Raw genomic sequence first — 23,836 nt, forward strand, 5'->3', positions numbered from 1 at the left:
AAAACCAATACACTAAAGATAAAATATAGTGTATAACTAATATGTAGCAGTTCCATGTTAATAATACCTTGAAGTTTATTCCATAGAAATTAGCAAAACAAATGACTCATTTTAGGTACTGATAATTCTTTGAATTAATTAATAAACAATGAATGAAATGTATAACTGAATGTAATAGCAAAGAAAGTGGCAGCAACGCTTAAACTAGTTTACATAAAATTATTGAAGTAGTATACTGTTAACATTCAAAAAAGGCATCACTGGATTATCAGTCTGAAGAATGGCAATGAAATGACTGAAGGAATTCATTGGACACATGTATCTGGAGTAGGTTCTTAGAGATAAAAAGCATTCTTACCTATCTTAATTTTTAAAGACAAATATGACCCAAATGGGGCACCTCTAATCATTAGAAAAAAAAATATTTCATCAATCCAAGGGAGAGAGAAAAAGCTAACAATATGAATAATCTCAAAAGAGGCTTAACTAAAATAGGACTGCCTTTTGACCTGGCAATTGCACTGCTGGGATTTTACCCTAAGAATCCTAAAACACCAATTCAAAAGAACCTATGCACCTCTGTGTTCATAGCAGCACAATTTACAATAGCCAAGTGCTAGAAACAGCCTAAGTGTCCATCAGTAAATAAGTGGATCAAAAAACTGTGGTACATTTACACAATGTAATACTATGCAACAGAAAGAAAGAAGGAACTCCTACCCTTTGCAACAGCATGGATGGAACTGGAGAACATCATACTAAGTGAAATAAGTCAGGCAGTGAAAGACAAATACCATATGATCTCACCTATAAGTGGAACCTAATCAAAAAAACAAACAAGCAAGCAAAATAGAATCAGAGACATGGAAATAAAGAAAAAAACTGACAGTAACCAGAGGGGAAGGGTGAGGGTGATAACCAGGGAAAGAAGGGGAAAGGTTATCAAGGAACATCTATAAAGGACAGATGGACAAAACCAAAGGGAGTTAGTATCGAGGGTGGAAGGTGGGGATGGGTGGGGCAGGGGAGAGTGGAAGTGGGAAAATGAAGACACCTATACTTGAACTACAATAAAAAAAGGGGGGGACTTACTTAAATTTGTGAATGGTAGATCAGACAGAGAGGTAGTTCAACTTAGTGTCAAAACATGTTCTACCCAAAATTATCTTTTTGAATTCATGGTTGAGAAGAGGTACCTGAGTGGTGGACTGCATGGTGTCCCAGCCATTACTATACTGCTGGAGCTCAAGAAAAATGGTAATAAACTAGTGTACTCTCAAGCTACCTAACAAAATGTCTTACTCTATTTCACAGAGAATAAATATCTGTCAAGTGCTTAATGACAAATAGTAAATGCTATTTGAGTCTTTATTATTTCAAGTGTTACTAGAGTGATTGAGGCAGAATTGTTATCGACTTCATATTATCTTCTCTCTCCCTCTCTCTCTCTCTCTCTGCTTTGTCTTCACAGGAAACTCTTGCATTTTTCCTTTGTAGAACTTGAACTCACTATTTTCATTTTTGACATTCTTGTCTAGTAACATGTGAACAATGTTAAAGTAACCTTGATGAAAAGAAAAAAAAGTCCCATTAAGTGTTATGGACTGAGACAGTAACTCCTTCCTTAGAAATGAGCTGTGTTCTAATGTCTTTTAAAACATATAGTAGCATGATTAAGGATGATTAATAATTAGAAAACTAATAAATTATTCTCTGGTTTGCCAGTTTAGTCCCAGCTTTCACTTTTGGTTGTGTTTGTGTTAGAGGTTTCGCAAAGCAAATTCTTGTAAACATATTTGGAAAGAGGCTGAATAATATTAGATGTTGAACAATTCATATAATCTAGGAAGTTAACATTTTTACCAGGGGTGGTAAAAGGGACAGATTAAACAAAGGTATGATCTGCTATTGCCAATTACATATATATATACACACACATATACACATATGCACATATATATACACATATATATACATGTATATATATATAGAATATTGCATCATTTGCTATAAATTTTAGGCCTTATCAACATTTTGGTTTATCAAGTGACATCTGACAATGTTAACAAGTTGAAATAATTTTGCTTACAAAATTCTCTCACTTGAAAAGGAAAAAATAAATGGGTTAATTTCCCCTGCAATATTTCTTGATATAAAAAAGGATGACCTTACATTATTGTTAGGCTCCAAGTTCAGTTTTGGTTTTTTTCCCACAAAATGTTTAATCTTGTCAATTTATTGGTTGCTTTTGAAATTCCTAAAGAAATGCTGAAAGACCTTGACATCTTACAAACCTGAACACAGTTTTTGGAAAAAACATTTTATTCCAAAGGGAATGCTTATTTACTTTTATCTTTAAGTTTAAAATATACAAAATCTAAAACACTTCACATCTTTTGCATTGTTAAAAAATCCTTGTATTTTTAAGTTAGTGGTGGAACATGGAAGAGCTGCTGCTTTCTAACCAACACCTCTGTTTGCTTGTTTGCTTGTTTGCTTTGCCCTTCCTTCCACCACTGCAAATCCACCCACCAAGGACCCTGAATCTGCCCACCACTGGCAAAGTGAGACCTTCCAGCTGTATCCCCCTCAATTTGGGCTGGCTCTGTGCCTCCTAACAACATTAGCATGATGTCTTATCTGAAGCAACCGCCTTACGCAGTCAATGGACTGAGTCTGACCACTTCGGTTATGGACTCGCTGCACCCCTTGGTGGGCTACCGGGGTATGGTTTAACAATCGAATAGCTAAGAGCCACCAACAGCAACAGCAACAGAGCACGGACTTTGGGAGCATGGCCCGTGCTCTTATTTGACCCCTATGCATCACCAGCTTCCTGGAGCAGCGGCTACACTCAGCCCCATGGGGACCAATGCAGTTACCAGCCATCTCAGTCAGCCCCGAGCCTCTCTTTCCACTGTGGGATATGGAGCTTCAAGCTTGGGTTTTAACTCAACCACTGATTGCTTGGGTTATGAAGACCAAACTGCCTCCTGGAAGATTAACTTCAACGCTGACTGCCTGGATCATAAAGATCAGACATCCTCATGGAAATGTCAGGTTGTGGGAGATTTTTAAATATACTTGGCAGGACATTCCTGTTATAGTGAGGTATGAGTTAAAAGAGTTAGAGGGGATGATGCTCAGACTCATCTTCTGATCAATGTTCCAGGAAACACAGAAGGAAAAAGGAAGGTTCTTAAAGGGCCCACCAACCAGCAATCTGAAATGGACAAACCAATCACGTAAGGCCCTGTCATGGGTTTAGACCACCGCTTTTCCTGATTCTCAAAGTGATCAAAGGCATTCTAGCCATGTGCACCCAGCCATGATGAAAAAGAAACAAAACATGAAAACGAACTCACAATAACCCAAAACCTATGGGACACAGCAAAGGCAGTCCTGAGAGGGAAGTTCATAGCAATACAGGCCTACCTTAAGAAGTTAGAAACAGTTCAAACAAACAACCTAACCCTATGCCTACAAGAACTGGAGGAACAACAACAAAGACAGCCCAGAGCAAGCAGAAGGAAGGAAATAACCAAGATCAGAGCAGAACTAAATGACATAGAGACTAAAAGCACAATTGTAAGGATCAATGAATCCAGGAGCTGGTTCTTTGAAAAGATAAACAAAATCGACAAGCCTTTAAGTAGGCTCATCAAGAAAAAAAGAGAGAGGATCCAAATAAACAGAATTAGAAATGAAAGTGGAGAGATTACAACTGATACCACAGAAATACAAAGGATCGTAAGAAATTACTATGAAGACCTGTATGCTAAGAAATTTGAAAACCTAGATGAAATGGACACATTTCTAGAAAAATATAATCTTCCAAAACTGAATGAAGAAGAAGCAGAAAACCTGAACAGACCAATATCAGCAAAGGAAATTGAAGCAGTCATCAAGAAACTCCCATCACACAAAAGCCCTGGACCAGATGGCTTCACAGGAGATTTCTACAAAGCATTTAAGGAAGAACTAACCCCTATCCTTCACAGACTATTCGAAAAAATCCAAACTGATGGAAGACTCCCAAACTCTTTTTATGAAGCCAACATCATCCTAATCCCAAAACCAGATAAAGACACAACGAAGAAAGAAAACTTCAGGCCAATATCGCTGATGAACATAGACGCTAAAATTCTCAACAAAATATTAGCAAACCGCATCCAGCAATATATTAAAAAGATCATCCACCATGACCAAGTGGGATTCATCCCAGGGATGCAAGGATGGTACAATATTCGCAAATCAATAAACATAATACATCACATCAACAACAGCAAAGACAAAAATCACATGATCATATCAATAGATGCGGAAAAAGCGTTCCATAAGATACAGCATCCATTTCTGATAAAAACACTCAGCAAAGTGGGAATAAAGGGAGCAGTCCTCAACATAATTAAGGCCATATATGAGAGACCTACAGCCAACATCACACTCAATGGACAAAAACTTAGAGCTTTCCCACTAAGATCAGGAACTAGACAAGGATGCCCTCTCTCACCACTCCTATTCAACATAGTATTGGAAGTCCTAGCCACAGCAATCAGACAAGAAAAAGCAATAAAAGGCATCCAAATTGGAAAGGAGGAAATGAAACTGTCACTGTTTGCAGACGACATGATAGTGTACATGGAAAACCCTATAGACTCCACTCAAAAACTACTCGACCTAATAAATGAATTTGGCAAAACAGCTGGATACAGAGTCAATACCCAGAAATCAAAGGCATTCCTGTACACCAACAACGAAACTGCAGAAACAGAAATCAGGAAAAAAATCCCATTTGATATAGCAACAAGAAAAATAAAGTACCTAGGAATAAACCTAACCAAGGAGGTAAAAGACCTGTACTCAGAAAACTACACAACACTGAAGAAAGAAATTAAGGAAGATACAAACAAATGGAAGCATGTACCATGTTCATGGATTGGAAGAATTAACATCATCAAAATGGCCATACTACCCAAAGCAATTTATAGATTCCATGCAATCCCTATTAGAGTACCCATGATATATTTCACAGATATAGAACAAACATTGCAGAAATTCATATGGAACCATAAACGACCTCGAATAGCAGCAGCAATTTTGAGAAAGAAGAACAAAGCAGGAGGGATCACAATACCCGATATCAAACTGTATTACAAGGCCACTGTAATCAAAACAGCCTGGTACTGGCATAAAAACAGGCACATAGACCAATGGAACAGAATAGAGAGCCCAGAAATAAACTCAAATCTATACGATCAATTAATATTTGACAAAGGAGGCAGGAGCATAAAATGGAGCAAAAACAGTCTCTTCAACAGATGGTGTTGGGAGATCTGGACAGCTACGTGCAAAAAAATGAAACTCGATCACCAACTTACGCCATACACAAAAATAAACTCAAGATGGATAAAAGACTTAAATATAAGCCGTAACACCATAAAAGTCCTTGAGGAAAACATTGGCAGGAAAATCTCAGACATTCCACGCAGCAACATCCTCACAGACACATCCCCTAAAGCAAGGGACATAAAGGAAAGAATAAACAAATGGGACCTCATCAAAATAAAAAGCTTCTGCAGGGCTAAAGAAAACAGCACCAAATTACAAAGAGAACCAACAGTATGGGAAAACATATTTGCCAATGATACCTCAGACAAGGGCCTGATCTCCAAAATATATAAAGAACTCACACGACTCCACTCCAGGAAGACAAACAACCCAATTAAAAAATGGGCAAAGGACTTGAACAGACACTTCTCCAAGGAAGACATACAGAGGGCCCAGAGACATATGAAAAGATGCTCAGCATCACTAGCCATCAGAGAGATGCAAATTAAAACCACAATGAGGTATCATCTCACACCAGTCAGAATGGCCAACATAAACAAATCCACAAACAAATGTTGGAGAGGATGTGGAGAAAAGGGAACCCTTGTGCACTGTTGGTGGGAATGCAGACTGGTGAGGCCACTGTGGAAAACAGTATGGAATTTCCTCAGAAAACTAAAAATGGAACTGCCCTTTGACCCAGTAATTCCGCTGCTGGGATTATACCCTAAGAACACTGAAACACCAATCCAAAAGAATCTGTGCACCCCAATGTTCATAGCAGCACAATTTACAATAGCCAAGTACTGGAAGCAACCGAAGTGCCCATCAGCAAACGAGTGGATCCAAAAACTATGGTATATTTACACAATGGAATTCTACGCAGCAGAGAGAAAGAAGGAGCTTATACCCTTTGCAACAGCATGGATGAAACTGGAGAGCATTATGCTAAGTGAAACAAGCCAGGAAGTGAGGGACAAATACCATATGATCTCACCTTTAGCTGGAACATAAGCAATAGAAGAAAAAAGGAAACAAAATATAACCAGAGACATTGAAGTTAAGAACAATCTAACAATAGCCAGGGCGGGGGTGGGGGGTGGGGGCGGGGACAGTGGGTAGAGGGGATTACAGGAACTACTATAAAGGACACATGGACAAAACCAAGGGGGAGGGTGGAGAGGGGGGAGGGAGGTGGGTTCAGCTGGGGTGGGGTGGAGGGATGGGGAGAAAAGGCATACAACTGTAATTGAATAACAATAAAAAAAAATAAAAATAAAAAAAATAAATAAAATAAATAAAATGTTTGGTAGAATTCAACAGTGGAAAAAAAAAAAAAAAGAAAAAGAAACAAAACTAAATTGTGAGGGAAAGCAGGACACAGCCTTCTTAGGCAGAGGTGTTCCAATGTTTTAGCCAATCCCTGGTCAAATTTTAGGAATGGACAGTCTTAAGGTCACTCACGTCTCATGGACAACTGTGAGCTGGCACTGGAAACCTTTTCAGGGCTGTGTGTAAATTGTGTGACCGATAGTCCTAGAGGCACTACTTTATTTTAAAAATAATGTCCATGAGGAGTCGATATGCACTTTAAGAGATAATCAGTGTCTCTTACATAAATGGCACATCCGTGGTTTTTAATCTGTGCTGGACTTCAAAATTGTTGCCACCTTGAACTCCACCTCTGCAGGGGTTCTTCCATGATTAAATAGGTTACGATTATAAGCAAAACTCAGAGCAACTGAGTGCTTATCTACAAAGATTATCTTTGGCTGGAGGTGAGCTGCCCTGAAGCTTGACAACGAAACGCATCTGTGCTAGTGGAGTGAGGGCAGGGACACGAAAGGACAGGAATTCATCTGTATTTATGGTTGGTCAGCCTGCAGGAAAGAGACATTCGTCAATGACTCTGACCCTGATGGATTTATAAACTGAGATCATCGCTGTTTGTGCTTCCAGATGTTAACTGGAAAAGTTATATAGGCATAAACCTTTTTTCCTGGATTTGGCAGATATGTATAATTATATTAAAATGGTTGTAGTACAAAAAAGAAATCACCCTTAAGAACATACATGAAATTCCAATTTGCATCTTTGTTGTAAATTTCTTTTAAATCATGTAGAAAAAACAAGTAAGATAGTATGACATAGAAAACTTCCAGACACAGACACACACCTGAATGTATGGAAATATATGTGAAATATATGAATACTAATGATTTATGTTTGTTTTTTCTTCCCCTTCTAAAGATATTTTATTTAATAAAAGCTAGTCTTCCATTTAAAACAGTAAATGAAGCAGATTTACATTGTATGAGATATAACACACCTTGATAACATTTAAGCTCTTCAAAAGTTTCCATTTCCCAAAGAGCTGTGAAGCCAAAGTCTTCATTCTTGTACAATTAAGAGTGTAAACAAAAGTTTGAATGTATTATCTATCCTTCAGTTGCATTTTTATCCTCAAAAATGTATTTTGTGCTATCAAAGTTCTAAATCAATTAATGTACTTCAACAATTAACAGATGATTATCTGACCTTATCTGTTCTTCTTAACAGGTGCTCTTAATGGAGCTACCAGCACAGCTCTGAGATATTATGTAACAAGCACAAATGAGAGAAAATGTAAACATAATTTGTTGTTATTACAGCAGACTTAGTGAGAGGCATTTTAACATGTTAGTGTAACGGGTATAGTTCCTGTTTTAACTGTTATTCCTTGCTAGAAATTCTTAATATCTCTTCAGTCACTATCAGTTAGAATCCAAGTCTCTGGCTTGCTTCTTAACACTAAAATCCTTCTGGGAAGACAGTGATTTGTACACTGTTTGAGTATCAACCTCATCTTCAAAGCACTGGGAGTATGCACAACAGAACTCCTCCTACGGGTCCTCAGACTTCAGCTATGACAGGCCAGACTCTGTCCTTTAATGCATCAGCTGCTGCCCTCATTCCAGCTCTTTCTTCCTCTGTGTACTGTCTCTGTCTTTATATAGATCTATTTTCTACCAATGCCTAAAATTACTCTGACCATTTACATTAAGGAAAAAGCAACCCTTTCTCCCAGAAGACAAAGCTACCACTCCCCAGTTCCTCTTAAGTGAGAAAAAGTATTTTTCTACTCTTTAAAAAAAAAAGTCTATGTTTTTAGCAGGAAAAAAAACAACCTTGTAGTGGGGTAAGGGAGGGAAGAGGGAGGGAAAGCACAGAGATGCCCACGCTGAAGACTGTTACTCCCAGGAGACCCAAGCAGGCACTCCTACCTTCCTTCTTGTCTTTCAAAGTAAATGTCACTTTTAAGCTACTGAACAGGATCAAAGACACCACAGACTCTTGGGACTAGTCATAAGAAGGCTTTAAATGTTTTATGCTCAATACGTGTCAGTCATTTGAGAATAAAACATAACCTGCCAATTGAAAACAATTGGGTCACCTTCTAATTTACTGAAAACTTATGAGTAAAATATTATATGTGGATTTTTATCATAATAAACAAATACAACTATATGAAAAACCATGTACATATACATAATTTATTTCATATTCAGTATTTATAAAGTAAGACTCTAAAATGAATATTTAATTCCCAAAATATCTTTTTCTGACCCCATGGCTCAGCTGAACAAATATACCTTGATACCAATGAATTATAAGCAATAATACCAATACACCAACTATTACTGAAACATACATTAACTAACTTTGAAAGGCACATGAAAGCATTTTCCCCCTAAACATTAAATCAAGATGGGCTTCAGAAATGAACAGCTAAAGATGCAAAATATTTACTAAAACCCAGATTTTTTTCTCTAGTTTTCTGAATAGTAGAGTATTTATTTTTTATTTAGAATGATTAAGCAGTATATCTTTACATGTCAAATGTAAAAAAACCCCACTGAACTCAATAAACCTTACACTGTATTCCACCTTATCCATGGTTTAATTTCTACAAGGTTTCAGTTATGTGCAATCAATTATGGTCCCACAATACTAAACACAAAGTTCCAGAAATACACAGTTCACAAGTTTTAAATTGCATGCATCTAGTAGCATGATGGAATCTTGCAACGTCCATTTGGTCCCAGCAGGGATGTGAATCATCCCTCTGCTCAGAGCATCCACATGTACACACCGCCCACCTCAATCACTCGGTAGCCGGCTCAGTTATTCGATCCATTATCAGAGAGAGAGAGAGACCACGTTCACACAACTTTTATTACAGTATATTGCTATAATTGTTCTATTACATCAATAGTATTGTTGTTAATCACTCACTGTGCCTAATTTATAAACTCAACTTTATCGTGGGTATGTGTGTATAGAAAAAAACATAGTCTGTATAGGGTTTGGTACTATCCATGGTTTCAGGTACCCACTGTGGGTCTTGGAACATATTGCCCTCAAATAGGAAAACTGCAGTTTCTATTGCATTTTACCAATGATTTTCTCAACTTCTCTTTGAATAAAAAGAAAATAATTTAAAAAGTAAAGATAATTGCATTGCAACGCCTGTAAAATTTTGCAGGTGATTGTTGTTGGAGAGTTTTTAAAACGATGCCTCGTCTAATGACAGAACTCATTTTTACCATTTTGGTCCTGCCCGTGCTAGAGAAAACTGAGGACATTCATCAAGATTTGGGGTAATACGCTTTGAGATATCCTGAGTATTTAGCATAATCAAATTTAGTTGCATGATTGTTCATTAATAGGCATCTTTATGCCCAGGTATGTGTCCTCATAAAAATTTAGGGAGAATTCCCAGTCTGTAGACTTTATTGGTACATAAAGTTATTGCTGTATGAAACTCCATAGCATCCCAATTGATTTAATAAAAGAACACACACTCATGGTTAGTAATTCTCATTATAGCAGCACGTCCTTACAATGCTATATTCAGGAAACCAAAGGACACACCTATAATATAGATACAAATTATGATGAAAACCTAGGCACTGTGCACAAGGGATATGATTTTACCTGCATCAGTACCAGGTCGGTAAAGTAAGGAATTCTTCACAGTATTATTTTGCTACATATTCTTTTCCTGTATTAAAAGTTTATATAAATCTGGTTGGTGTGGTTCAGTGGATTGAGCACCAGCCAGCAAACTAAAGGGTGGCTGGTTCGATTCCCAATCAGGGCACATGCCTGGGTTGAGGGCCAGGTCCCCCAGCAGGAGGCGCATGAGAGGCAACCACACATTGATGTTTCTCTCCCTCTCTTTCTCTCTCCCTTCCCCTCTAAAAATAAATAAATAAAACCTTTTAAAAAAGAAATTAGAAAAAACTTTATCATAGACTTTTTCATAGTAAAAGTGATCAAGAATTATTAAAGAATAGTAACTGTTTCATAAGTCTCCTTTTCTTTTTTAGAGAAACACAGTAAGATTTAACATGACTGCCATTAATAGCATACTATAACTTGAACCATCCAATAATGTCTCTAATAGCTTTGACAAAATAACATCAAGGAAAATGCCTACTTACCCTATGAAATGTATCCTGAGCCCTGAGCTGAAGAAGTTGCTTCTGATGAACTTGACCCTTATTTCGATGAATGAAACATTATACAAAACCTATGTTCTTATAGAATAGGCTACATTGCCAATATAAATAAGAATTGATTTGATGAGACTGCATCTAGATACAAAGATTGTAGTAATTATTTTGTAATCTATATAAAATTGCTATAAGTCTCGAATGTCAAAATAGACTACTGGGGTTGGCAATATTAGAGCATCTATCCTTAAAATCAATGCACCTTTCTCACAGAGCATTCATTTTCTAGGTTCACGATGCTTGCTCACACTTGTGTAGTGGTTCATACATTTCAAAGACGTTGCAAGTTATTTTATCTTCACCAAAAGTATGTGAGCTTGCTAACTCTGTACAATCCTCCTATTTTTCAAATGATAAGGATGAGTCAGAGAAGTGCAATGCCTTCCCTGGAATCTGAATTTCTTCTCTCCAATCCACTCCCCTGACCTTACACCACACTACCTGTAAAGGCCCCCATCTACAAACTGATAAAATTGATCTGTTCATTGGGGAACAAAACTATTGTAATAGGGTTTTTTTTTTCCATATAGTGTTCCTAAAGGAAAAAACCGATTACTTCTGTATCAGAAACTGGCTCTGAAAACACACACACACGCATATACAGAACCTAAGATTTTGCCAATAGTTAAGCAGCCTAAACAAGCACGCTGGCCTAAGTCAGTATGAGATCATCCTTAACAATACTGTGCAATTCTGGGCGTCTTTACTGCTATTCCACTGAAAGTAGGTTGTACTAGCAATCTCCCTAACAAATTGAAATGGTATGTCGGTGCTTGAGCCTTGGTGTCTAAAAATGATAAAAGCACCGTTTTTGAGATTAGAGGCAAAAGAAGTCAGCTTCCTGCGTTTCTTAACTCCTGACACGAGCCTGACTCCTGGATTTCCAATTCCAGGCTAAGACTTAGTGAAGTTCAAGTCATGCTCCCTAGATAAGCTTTTGTGCATATCACAGTAGCATTAGTCACTGCTGACACAGCCATCGCTCTTGTCCTTCCTAGTATTTCTTTCACCCTTTTGCTGATGCCATTAGGAAAAATAGTGCTGGCACAGCCTTAACATCACTTAATACCCTCTTTTATTTATATGGGTAACTTATTGTTAAAATTTTGTTGGCAAAGGAGATAGTACGGATATACAGAAGAGCAATTTACTTAGAGTTTCTGCTTACAAGCTTTATAAGTTGAGTCTACTGAGGTACTCTACACACTAATTAGAGAAAGCTACTAGAAAGCAAAGGCGATCAAAGATCAGAACAATCTTTACAATCTGAACATAAAGAGACATCATAAGAAGACCTGTTTCCCCTCCCTATTGCCTAATTAATTGTGATGGAGTTTAATCTTCATATCCTAGTTTGATAGGGTGAGCCTTCTCTGTCACTGTACTCATGCTAATATTAATTACCACTTCTTAATTATAAAATGTGGATTTCAAAAAATAAAATCTTACATTTTACCACACTAAGATTTTTATACTTCCAGTGGATGATTTGTGTTCTACTAAGAACAAAGTCTCAGATTGCTCATATTTAATACCATTTACAAAAAATGTTCTCTAGAAGGCATACATTTATAACTTAACTGGTAAAAATGATACAGGAAAATAAAAAAAAATTATTCAAAGAAAAAATCTAGTATAAGGATATTGAAACTTAGGATATATTGTCCTACTAATGGTTTCATCATTGAAAGCTGTCAGTTTTCACCCCATATATAATTCTTTTGATTACTTTTTAATCCAAGGAGCATTTTTCACAATGACGAATAGAAAGGATTTTATCATAGGTGGCTGAATGAGTGGGAAATAAAGCTTACCTATGTGAGTAACATGTCATTTGTAATAAGAATATGTTTTCACATTAAAACGTAATGAAATTATAAATCAGCAATAATCCACAGCATTATGAATATTAAATTTTAAAGAAAGTTGGCAGGAAGTCATCCAAAAACCAAAAGTTGGTTTTGGAAATGTTCAAATATTCTTAAACATTTAAGTTTCAAATTTTACATTTGTGAAAAATACTTATAATAATTAATATTATATCATATTAGTGATTTTTCTTCAAAATTCTTTAAAGGCATTTTTAATTAATTTCAATACCATGATAAAACAGTTCAAGTAAGATCTTAACTGTATCATAGATACATAAGGCTCAGTAAAATTGTCTCCTACATTTGTGCAAATGAACCATGTCGCCTTTATAAAATATGGACAAAACTGCATGAACATAATTAGAACATAACAACATACTATATACCATTGTACCCTGTTTTCTGGGAGGTAGGTCAGATCACATGTGTTACTCAGCAGGACCTGGCAGAAGTTATCTCGTGACTTACAGACGTCTTCATATCTCACCAGGGCTCAAATGTTCTTCAAGTAATACTTGTAATCATGACACATAATTAGACGATTACTTACTACTAATAATTTACACATCAAAAAGAGTGTCATATAATGAATACACAGGGATGGGCAAAAGTAGGTTGTTCCTATGGAAAAATATGTAACACAAGAATAAATAATACAAGAATAAACTATGTTTCATGTACTCAGAACTGTAAAGCTACTTTTTCGTAACCTGGGTATTATCACCTATGATGATACTCCAAAGGTAAAATTTGACCTTCCACAACTTTCGCACAGTAACACAAAATAAATCTAAAGTTTGAGTTGCAAACCAACGTATGTCCTGGGTTCCATTTAGTAGTGACATGGTCACTGCTGATGAATGACCATGTTATATAAAACTTTAAAAACTTATATTAAAGACACATGAAAATCACACCCTCCTTCCATTTTGTTTCTGGGATGCTGTAGCACGTCACTGTTCAAGGGACAGCAAACCCTACTTCAGGGTCAGACGTACAGGCGTGTTCCCAGAGGGTGGGAGCAGTGCGCACGGCTTGCGGAACCGGCACACGAGCCGCTATCAGCTGGCACCACTGTGACACTGCGGCCCTGAGCCAGCGGGTGAGACTGTCTGCTCCCCTGAGGGGCAGAGCTCACACCGTGTGACAGTGAAATCGCCCACTCAGATAGAAACAAATGCCCTAGGGAAGGCAATATTTGAAAACTTATATGAAAGAAGACTACTGTAAATTACCTTGCATTTTCCTCATTCTAGTCCTCAAAAATCAATGAAGTGGGGGGAGGGAAACATAAGAAACACCCAATTTCAAAGATAAAAGTATTGTATCAGAATCAGGGAAATGCACTCCTCTTGGCAGGTGACCTGGCCATCAGACCTGAAGATGAGCGCATTTATTCCCAAAGCGTATCTGCAACAGTGGTGCATAAACAAGGTTAGCTTATTTCTGGGTTTCATTACACTGAAGTACTATTACGTTCTCATTTTTCTATATACTGAAATGCCCCCCACACTTAAAATAACACTTACTAATTACTGTTACAATCTCCACGTAAGGGATAGTTTGTCTTTGTTATGAAATACTGCAATAAATCTCAAATATTTCTATTTAGAAAAGTTGTAGCATTTCGAAATCAGTTTATAACAAATCAAACTCTTTAGTTCTAATAATTTAAAGAGATACCTTTGGGAATACTATTTTAGTGTATAAACCAAATGACAAATTACAAATTACAAAATACAAATTTAAAATTCTGTTTATTTTATTGGGCAATGTTACTGGACATGTAATTTTTTCCTGCATCAATATGCATTTTAAGTTACTTTTAGTGATTAAGAAGGAAACCCCAGTGTAACCCCAGAGCAACCTTTCACTGGGGGTTGTCAACAGTTAAAGAAAAGTGCACTCACCATGTTCCAGCCGGGGTAGAGGTAGTCTGTACCAACAAATTCGAAGTAGTGGGCAAAGCCTTCCTTCAGCCACACATCTTCCCACCATACCGGGGTCACGAGGTCACCAAACCACTGCATTGACAAATGAATGGGCATCCGATCAGATCAAATCTACCCCAGAATAATTTTATCTGAAATTAAATGTATTAAACTATGATTATCATAACTACAGTTCACTCTTCAATTGATCTGGGGATCTTAAAATGAGTTGTGGTAAGACTATTAACTCATTCACCTACTACTTGGATAAGACTAGCTTTTTTTATAAATGTATACAAAGAGAAGAGCAAAGATAAAATAATCAAAGCACACACACACACACAAAATTTACCCTGCAGAAGAAAGGACTCGAGAAAAAAACTGATCTTGGCTGTCTTCAAAGAGTTGAAGACCTAGAATGTAGTAGAGGAAAAGACTTGTGTCTTGTGGTCCCACCAGGAACAAACCAAGAATGACGGATGAAAATTAGGGTTGGTAGATGTCTTCTGAAAATGCCTCCAAGAGACTGAGAAGGCGGAGCAGGAAAACACTGCCTGGAGAGGGAGCGAGCGACCCATCCCAGGAAGTACTGGAGCACCGCCTCCCGGGGGCAGAGGCAACTCGGAGCCAACAGCGGCTGACCCGAGGCACTGAGGGTTTTTCCGATGCTCCTACCCTGACTCGCCACAATTTCATGACAATGAGGGGTTGGGCCAAAGAAATAAATAAGATCCTGTCAATAAAAAAATAATGTTGTGATTTTCAATTGGTGTTTTGATTAGATCACGATGCTTCACTCTGAAACCATTAGGTTCGGCAAAAGGTTAAAAGAATCCCTTTCTCACTGAAAATAAATAAATAAATAAAACCATTACATGCCAGGAGCTATCTTAGAGACTTGAGATTCAATGACGAAAAGTCAGATAACATCTCTCCTCATATAGCTGACACTTCATTGTGGAGGTGGGGGAAGAGATGAGATCGAAAATAAAAAGTAAATAAGCAAATGAACAACACAATTTCAAATCCTAATAAAGTGTGATAGGAAGGGGGGAGGGATTGTCTTAGATTGTAAAAGAAAAAACCTTCTCTCTAAGCAGGTGATATTTCAGCTCAGACTTTAATGATAAAAAGGAGCCAGCTATGAAAAAGCCTCAGGCAATGGGATTCCATGCAGATCTAAGCAGCCCTTGATGTGAACACTCTAAGTGGGAACGAGGTATTTAAGAAACGGAAGGAAACGGTGGGCAAATATCGAGTCATGCACAGCTCCGGGAGCTACAGGAAGGAGCTGGGCGACTGAGTGTTTCCACGTTAAAACCGGAGTATCAGTCGAGAGGATCTCTCACTGGAACACAAATGAGAGGTAACTCAGAACATAGCGATGACCACAAAATAAATGACATCAAAAATATTTTTGTATTCTTGATCAAAATGAATGTTTCCGCTTGACCAAAATGAAAGCCTGTCGTAAGGACCGTGACAATGCGGCACAGAAGGGGTTCTGAGCAGAAGAGGCATATGATCTGCGTTAATGTGAGGAATAGCAGGCACAGCAGTAAGACAGAAAGTGGGGGGAAGTGGTGAGAACATGAACTCCAGAGGGGCTTCAGGGTTTTGAATAAAAAGGACAGTGCTTTGGAAACGGCTAAAGGGGATGGAGGCAAGAGAGCATTTACTCTATTTCCATCTAGGCCCTGAGATACTGAAGAAAGAAGCCTCAGGGGTCTGCCAGGTCCACCCAGTAGGCTGAAAGAAAGAGAACACTCAGAAAAGAAGATGGAGCTACAGGGAATTGGCTTCACGGCAGTGGAGGCAAATCACAGTAATAAGAGTTTTACTGAGCATGTCCTATGTGACCACCAGTATTCTAAACTCTCTTCTTGGAAAAACTTCGGCAGTCCTCTCAATAACCCTAAATTATAGGTACTATTTTTAGCCCCATTTTACACAGAAGACAGAGACATAGAAGAATTAAGAAACTTGCAGCTACTACGTGATGTGGCTGAGATGACCCGCACTTAAATTCAGAAGTCAGAGCGGCAAGGTTTGGGGGTTGTCAGAGAGCCTTGGAGAGCGACCTCACTAAGGGAGGCAGACTGGTGAGAAGATGAGACCCAGATGACAACAGGGACCTGCGAGGCTGTGATGCAGGAAACAGGTTTGCTCCACGATGCCATCTGCCCGGGCACCAGCAGAAGTTTCATGATCTGGGCAAACTGGGACCGGAAGAGCAGATTCCCCAAAACCAGCCTGTGCCGGCACACCTTGCATCCCACTGCGCTGCGGTGTGGAGCATGCCCATGTTCACCCATTTCTGGGATGTTTTGCTGGGACTCTCATTTGGAGTCCCATAATAATCACTTATTGTGATTAATTAAGCACTTACTACCTATCAGATTCTGTGCTGGACGTTTGACGTACATTATTCCTTTAGGACACACAACAGTCTTCTAATATAAAAGAAAAATAATTGTGAAATAAAATGGTGGTAGAAAATAATTTGGTAATGATAGTGAAAATTGTTGTATTTTTCTATCAGCATCTGGCTCATTCATTCCCTCCTAGTAATTTAGAATAAACAACAAATAAAATCAGTTGCAGGAACAATGAAAACATTATAATGTACTCTTATTTCAACAGACCTGTACATGTAATCTGCTTCTGGGAATGTCCAAAAAGAAAACTGCTTTTGCCTCAAAAAAATTGTACTTGTAGCTGGCAACGCTTCTCATTAGCACAGTAGAGGAGCCCTGGGCATGTCTGCAGTGGGTCCCTTTAAGTCTCTGAGGCATGGAACCCATGTCCAACCCGGCCAGCATGACAGGTACACACATCCTACAGGTTCACTGCAAAAGGCTGACATTTAGGTAAATGCTTGTATGACCTGGACCAATTCATCATTAAGTCAGTATTCACATATTAACATTTAGCAGTTCAGCTTCTTTATCTGACAGCATTTTCCACATCAGTCTTTCTTAAGTTTAGTTAGCTTTTTAAAAAGGGCTTTGGGTTCGTAACAAATTGAAGTCATAAGTATGAGGTTTCTTATGTTTTCACTTAAAAACTAGCCAGTTACCTTTAACCAGGACCAGCATTGCTTTCTATTAAACGGCATGAATGTTTATTGTCAAGCCTTTTATTTCTTTCTCTAGAATCAAGATTCAGATAAGCACTGCAAAACCTCTGTAATCCCTTCCACTCATTGTAAGAAAGTGCATAAAATCAAAATGAAATTAATTTTATCTTAGCTTCACTACAAAGTTGGCTAATTTACATATGAATTCCTACACATGCCAAGACAAAAAATTATCAATCGTGGGAGAACAAAGAGTCTATGGCTGAGTTAGTGAAAGACTTCCTAAGTGTCTGTGTGATGGGGAAGGGGGAGTAACAAATTGATTTCAGCAAAGGCAAGTTCTGACACGCACACAAAACTCAGCTGCATCTCGCAGCAATGCAATAAATCATCGCCATCACTGTACTTACCATATGTACACACCAATCATCACAAGAAAAGAAAGCAAGGCTGACAGGGAACCGTGACTGGAGAGCGTCTCCACCGAGGCTGCCTGGTGGCGGTGCCGTCTCGCTCCTCCAGCACACTGAGTGACAGTTGCTTATCCAACATGACCAGGGTGTTTGCTTTTGTGTGGGCGGTCCCCTGAGAACAATGACGTGTCTTCCAGAAAGGACCACACAGTGCTCTATCTATAATTAGAACTTAATTGGGGGGACGGTAACATTGCTCCTCATCTCAGTATCCGAAATCATTCTACATTCTCAATAGTTGGCGGTTATACTTACACCTGATCCTTTTCGCATACCTGGTGACATATCTCATGAACAATGACCATGGTGACATCCAGCAAATAAGAAATAGATGAAACACTGGGATCCAGCAGTATTCTCTGTTCCACAAAAATACTTAGTCCCCAGTTCTCCATAGCAGCATACGGGTGCTTAGGCACAGCTAAAAGATCTAGAAATAGAATAAAACAATTCCACAGGCTTTAACAAACATACCAGATGCTAAAGTCACATCCTTTAAAAAGTCAAGAAATCCTAATTAGAAGGAATACTTGCCCTTTCTTGGTCATTTTTTTCCGATATTAAACCACCTGCCATTTCTACCTGACAGCAGAGATACAGGCTCTCGCTGTCCACGCCAGCCATGCCCATCCATCACAGGCCATCTTCGGACCCGGGACAGTAGGAGGCCAGAGGCATCAGCACCATTATTGATGGGCCCATTCTTATAAGTTTCAAAAAGTCAAGGAAACCAAATGCCGCAGGAATCTACAGAGTCAGAAGACATAGTGCCTTCTAATGAAAATATATTCAGTTCCATGCAGTGAATACCATAGTCTTCTTTCTACTTCAATATTTTCTGAAAGAAAATACGTTCTATAGGTATAAAAATGTGATGTTTTATAAATCCTTCAGTTCTGATTTGTTTTTTGATTTTTGGTTAAGAAAGAAAACATCGCATGCAAATTGGGAGAAAGCCGCGATGGCAAATGTAGTGGCAGAAGGACTGTTGAGGGAACCCGCGGTTTCGGTTCTGGTCCTGTCTCCACCTTGAACTAGAGATATGACGTCGGTAAATCACTCAGTTTCCCGAGACCACACTTTCCTCACCTATAAAACAAGGTTATTGGCCCTCATTACCTCAAAAGTCCTTTCCAGCTCCAAAAATCTATGATTAGATGATTCTAAGGTGTGTGCTTATTTTAAAAGGTTAGGTGACCGTAAAGTTCATGTTTTGAAGGACTTACTCCCTGTGCTCCAAATACATAGTGATGGCATATAAAATATTAAAAGGCACAACTAAAAAATATCTGCAGTCTTGAAAATGAAGCTCTCCGTGGACCAGAAATGGTACCAAAATGCCAAGCAGAGACCGCGTGTGAAGCCCCAGGCCTGGCAGGTCCTGGCTCTGGGAGCAGGCGGTGGCGGCTAGGAACGGGTTCCAGCAGGAAGCACCACGGCCAGAGAGACTTCAGCCAGGCTGACCACTGGACGCCAGGGGCGGAAGCAGGACCTGCATGCTCCCGAGAAGAGCTGAGAACAGCAGGTGCGCTCATCGCTTCCTGAGAAAGGTAGCAAGCGGAGGAGTAGGGACTCAAACCCAGGCAGCCTGGTTCTCTGCCCTGTTCTTCTTTACGGTGACACAGTGTTCACTGCCTCTGACCCAGAACTTACGCTTTCCAACATAAAGAAACACTGGAGTCACTCCTAGCGTTCCAAGAAATATAATGTTACAAGAATGTTTACTGCCGTATTGTCTGTAAGAGTAGAAATGGGCAATTAAATGCCATCCGTGAAGATAATGAGCAAGGAAACTGAAATAGTTACATAAAGGAGTACTACACAGCAATTGACGTGAATGATCTCATCACCAGATTCTAAAACTACGTGTCTCAACATGGATAATCTGGAAAACATAATGTTGAGGGAGCAGTCAAGATGTAAAATGACCCTTGCCATATATTACTTAAAAATAAGCAGAATAACGCTATGTGATACAAACCAATCCCCACACATGCACACACCTACCAAGACACATGGTAGTGGTGCACTGCGCATACAATCACACACAGACTCTGGTGGCAAACACCAAATTCAGAATCATGATTGCTTCAGGAAAGAGAGGAGGAGAAAGGGTTGAGAGACAGTCTTTGAGGTTCCTGGACCTTCAGCTTGGAAGGCCGAGGGGAGTTTGCCACATCACCAACAAGTAATTCCTGAGTGTCTGAGAATTCAACTCAGTTTTGACACTCTCTGCCCATCAAACCAGAGACAGACTCAGAGTCGACAGGTTAAGGGTTTAGTCCTACAAGATATTCCCCCAAAACACACACCCTGCAACATCAGGTGCCAGTCACAAACCCAGGTTGTTACCTGTCCTTCTGACAGACTGGCTATAAATCGGAGGTTCCTATGACTTCTCCTCTCAGGTTTGATTAATTTGCTAGACTGGCTCACAGGACTCAGAGAAACATTAAAGTTACTAGACCACCAGTTTACTATAAAAGAATATAACTCAGGAACAGCCAGATGAGGAGATGCATAGGGAAAGGGAAGGGAGAGGCACAGAGCTTCCCTGACCTCTCCAGGAGTGCCACTCTCCCCAAATCTCCAAGTTACCCACCCAGAAGCTCTCTGACCTTTGTTTTGGGGGAGGGGGGTATGGAAGCATCATTACTTAAACACAATTGATTAAATCACTGGCCATGGATAATTTCCAGCCCCTCTCTCCTCCCCGGGGGGTTAAAGGGTGGGACTGAAAGTTCCAACCCCCTTACTCAAAGGGTTGGTTCCCCTGGCAACCAGCCCCATCCATAAGTGAATTCAAAAAGTCACTTCATTTAACATAACAAAAGACAACTTTATTGTTGTAATCTCTTAGAAAATTCCAAGGATTTTGAAAACCCTGAGCCAGGAACCATGAAAGAAATGTATATGAGAAATATGTATTTGGTCATCGATATATTTCTTACAAGTCACAATATCATACACAAGGGATTTCAAATGTATCTTCAATATTAATTTTTAAAGTAGATGATGGGTACATGAGTATTATCTATATTATTATTAATTTTTTTCTGTATGTCTTAAATATTTCATAATAAGAAAAAGAATAAAATCATCAACAGTCTTACAACATGATTGATTTTATTTATGACTGCACCAAAATCCTCTCAGTATCTGCTGTGTCCCTAAGTCTGAAATGTATTTTAAAATAAGGCAGCGATGGTCCCTGCATCCACCGCATTTTAAACAAAGAACGAGGACATGGCAGCTTAATATAAGAAACACAGACAGAAAAGCAGTGCTGCGAAACAGAAAGAACAAATGGAGTTGGAGAGGTTCTTGAATGAGATAGTATTTGACTTAGACTTGAGAAGATACGATTTCAACAGGTAGACAGAGGCACTATGTGTATTTACCTACACTAGTATCCACTGAACATCCTTTTGTTCCATATAAGCATTGTTCTGTACTTCGAGCTCCTTGCCCCATTCTCTTAGGGCACTTATATTCATATGTGGGTGTGGGAAGGAGGAAGAGGTCAATTAACAAGGAATAAATGAATGAAAGAATTAACAGAGTAAGACAGTGATTGACAGGGGGGTCAGGTGCATATAGCATTGGCAAGGAAGGTCTCTGTAAGATAATCTCACTTCACTGAGATGTGAATAATAGCAGAGGCCAGCTGTTCGAAGATCTGTGGACGTGTGTTCTGAGAAGGGACAGCAAATGCAAAGGCCCTAAGGTGGAAATGAAACAAGCAGAGAGGTCGGTGTTGCTGAAGCATACACTGAAGTAGAACGTAGGTCTGGGAATTAGTGCAAATTGTAAGTACAGACACAGACCTTCTTCTACTTAAGATTTTAAGTGGAAACCTTCCCTAAATACGACCAAACCAGGAGATAGCACCACAGTGTGTCAACTCTGCCTGCCTCCAGCAGATGGCAACAGCAGTAGCATAGCTGGTGTCATTTTGTTGCAGGAACTTGTGGATTTAGGAATAATCCTTTGGAACTAAGCCTGTTGCCAGACAGACGCATTTCTGTCTGCTGGAGTTCTCCAAGAGCAGAGAGTACCAGAGTATGCAAATCTGGCCACACACTGGGATGTGGATGGACTCAAAGGGCACACACGGAAGGCCCCAGACTTGGGCCATGTGCAGGGAGTTTGAATAGAGCACAAAGTACTCTTAGAGGGGAGTCATCAGGCAGCAAAAGCCTGTTTAGCAGCAGAAGCAGGTATGGTGAGGGGTGGTTGAAGGTCAATGCCAAAAATTTCAGGCAGTGGTGACGTAAGCAGGCAGCTGGTTTCTACTGGGTGCAGAGGTCTGAGGGCAGGAGGTCAGGCTTGGTAACCAGAGGAGGACTCTTCTGTAAATGGAGTCAGATTCAGATAAGGTGACTGAGGGGTAGTTGAGAGACTGGGTGAAAAAGGTAAGGGAATTAAAAAGTACACATTAATTGTTAGAAAACAGTCACAGGGATGTAAAGTACGGCACGGAGAATATAGTCAATAATAATATAGTGACTGTCTATGGTGCCAGGTGAGTAGTGGAAATATCAGGGGATTACTTTGTAGATTATATGCTGTACACCTGAAACTAATATAAAATAATATTGAATGTAAACTGTAAGTGAAAAAAAAAAGAAAGAAAATGATAAAGCCATTGAGAACACAGTAAAACGCAGAGAGCTCAATAAGAGGAGGCAGGTTCTCAGAGACAGACAAGCATTAAAGTGGACATAGGGGACCTTGCTATGGATGGCAGCAGAAAAGAGAGAAAGGAAGTGAGAGAGGGAGAGAGAGATTTAAAAAATTAGATGATGCTACTCCTCACTTACTAAGCTTTTGATAAAGCACTGAAGAAACTCGGATTTGTACTAACTACTGCTGAGAGATATTTTAACTGTGCCTCGCTGTTCAATACCTTGATAACTTAAAGAATCTCGTTTCAGATTTCAATTTTAAGAATACCTGCATGAAGTGTATCATGGGTACAATGTTCATAACAAGTTTACTTCAGTAGCCAGAAACTGGAGATAAATCAAATGTTCATCAACAGGTGAGTGAATAAAGTGTGATATTTCCATACAATGAAATGCTGTTCAGCAATAAAGGAAATGAACTGTTGATACAGGCAACAAGATGGGAGAATCCTCAAAAGTTATAGGAGTGAAAAGGAAGAAAAAATGTACCTGCTGTATGATTCATGCCATGTGTATAATACTAGAAAATGCAAATGACTCTGTACCGTCCAAGAACTGATAGCGGCTGCCTGCAGGCAAAGATGAAAGTAACGGAGAGGGCAGCAGGGACAGACTTCTGAGGGTGATGCTCGTGTTCATCGTGGTGGTGACTTCATGGGTGTGCACACGTCTTCACACATCACATCCTACACTTTAAATATATGCGGTTTGCTGCATGTCACTATATTTCAGTGAAACTATTTAAGAGGAAGAAGACATTTCACTTGTGAACTTCAGGGACATCTCTTGCCCAACAGTTTTTAGCCTGTCCTTCCTGATGGCCTGCCCTACCAGCTCCACAATTATGCCTAGCACAATACTACTCATGCCTCAGAGGCAGCCTGAAGCAGCTAGAGGTATAATGG

General features: G+C 39.1%; 1 protein-coding gene across 1 annotated transcript in view; it reads right to left on the bottom strand.

The window, feature by feature from the left end:
* The window catches only part of TRHDE (thyrotropin releasing hormone degrading enzyme), a 372,616-nt gene that overhangs the window by 156,308 nt on the left and 192,472 nt on the right, over positions 1–23,836 (bottom strand). Inside the window, exons 4-5 of the mRNA XM_024576381.3 lie at positions 18,519–18,673; positions 14,671–14,784 (exon numbers count right to left, since the gene is read on the bottom strand). Coding sequence (XP_024432149.2) covers positions 14,671–14,784; positions 18,519–18,673 — 269 coding nt within the window. The remainder of the gene's footprint in view (positions 1–14,670; positions 14,785–18,518; positions 18,674–23,836) is intronic.

The sequence above is a fragment of the Desmodus rotundus genome, chromosome 3 (assembly GCF_022682495.2).
Source record: "Desmodus rotundus isolate HL8 chromosome 3, HLdesRot8A.1, whole genome shotgun sequence".
Lineage (NCBI taxonomy): Eukaryota > Metazoa > Chordata > Mammalia > Chiroptera > Phyllostomidae > Desmodus > Desmodus rotundus.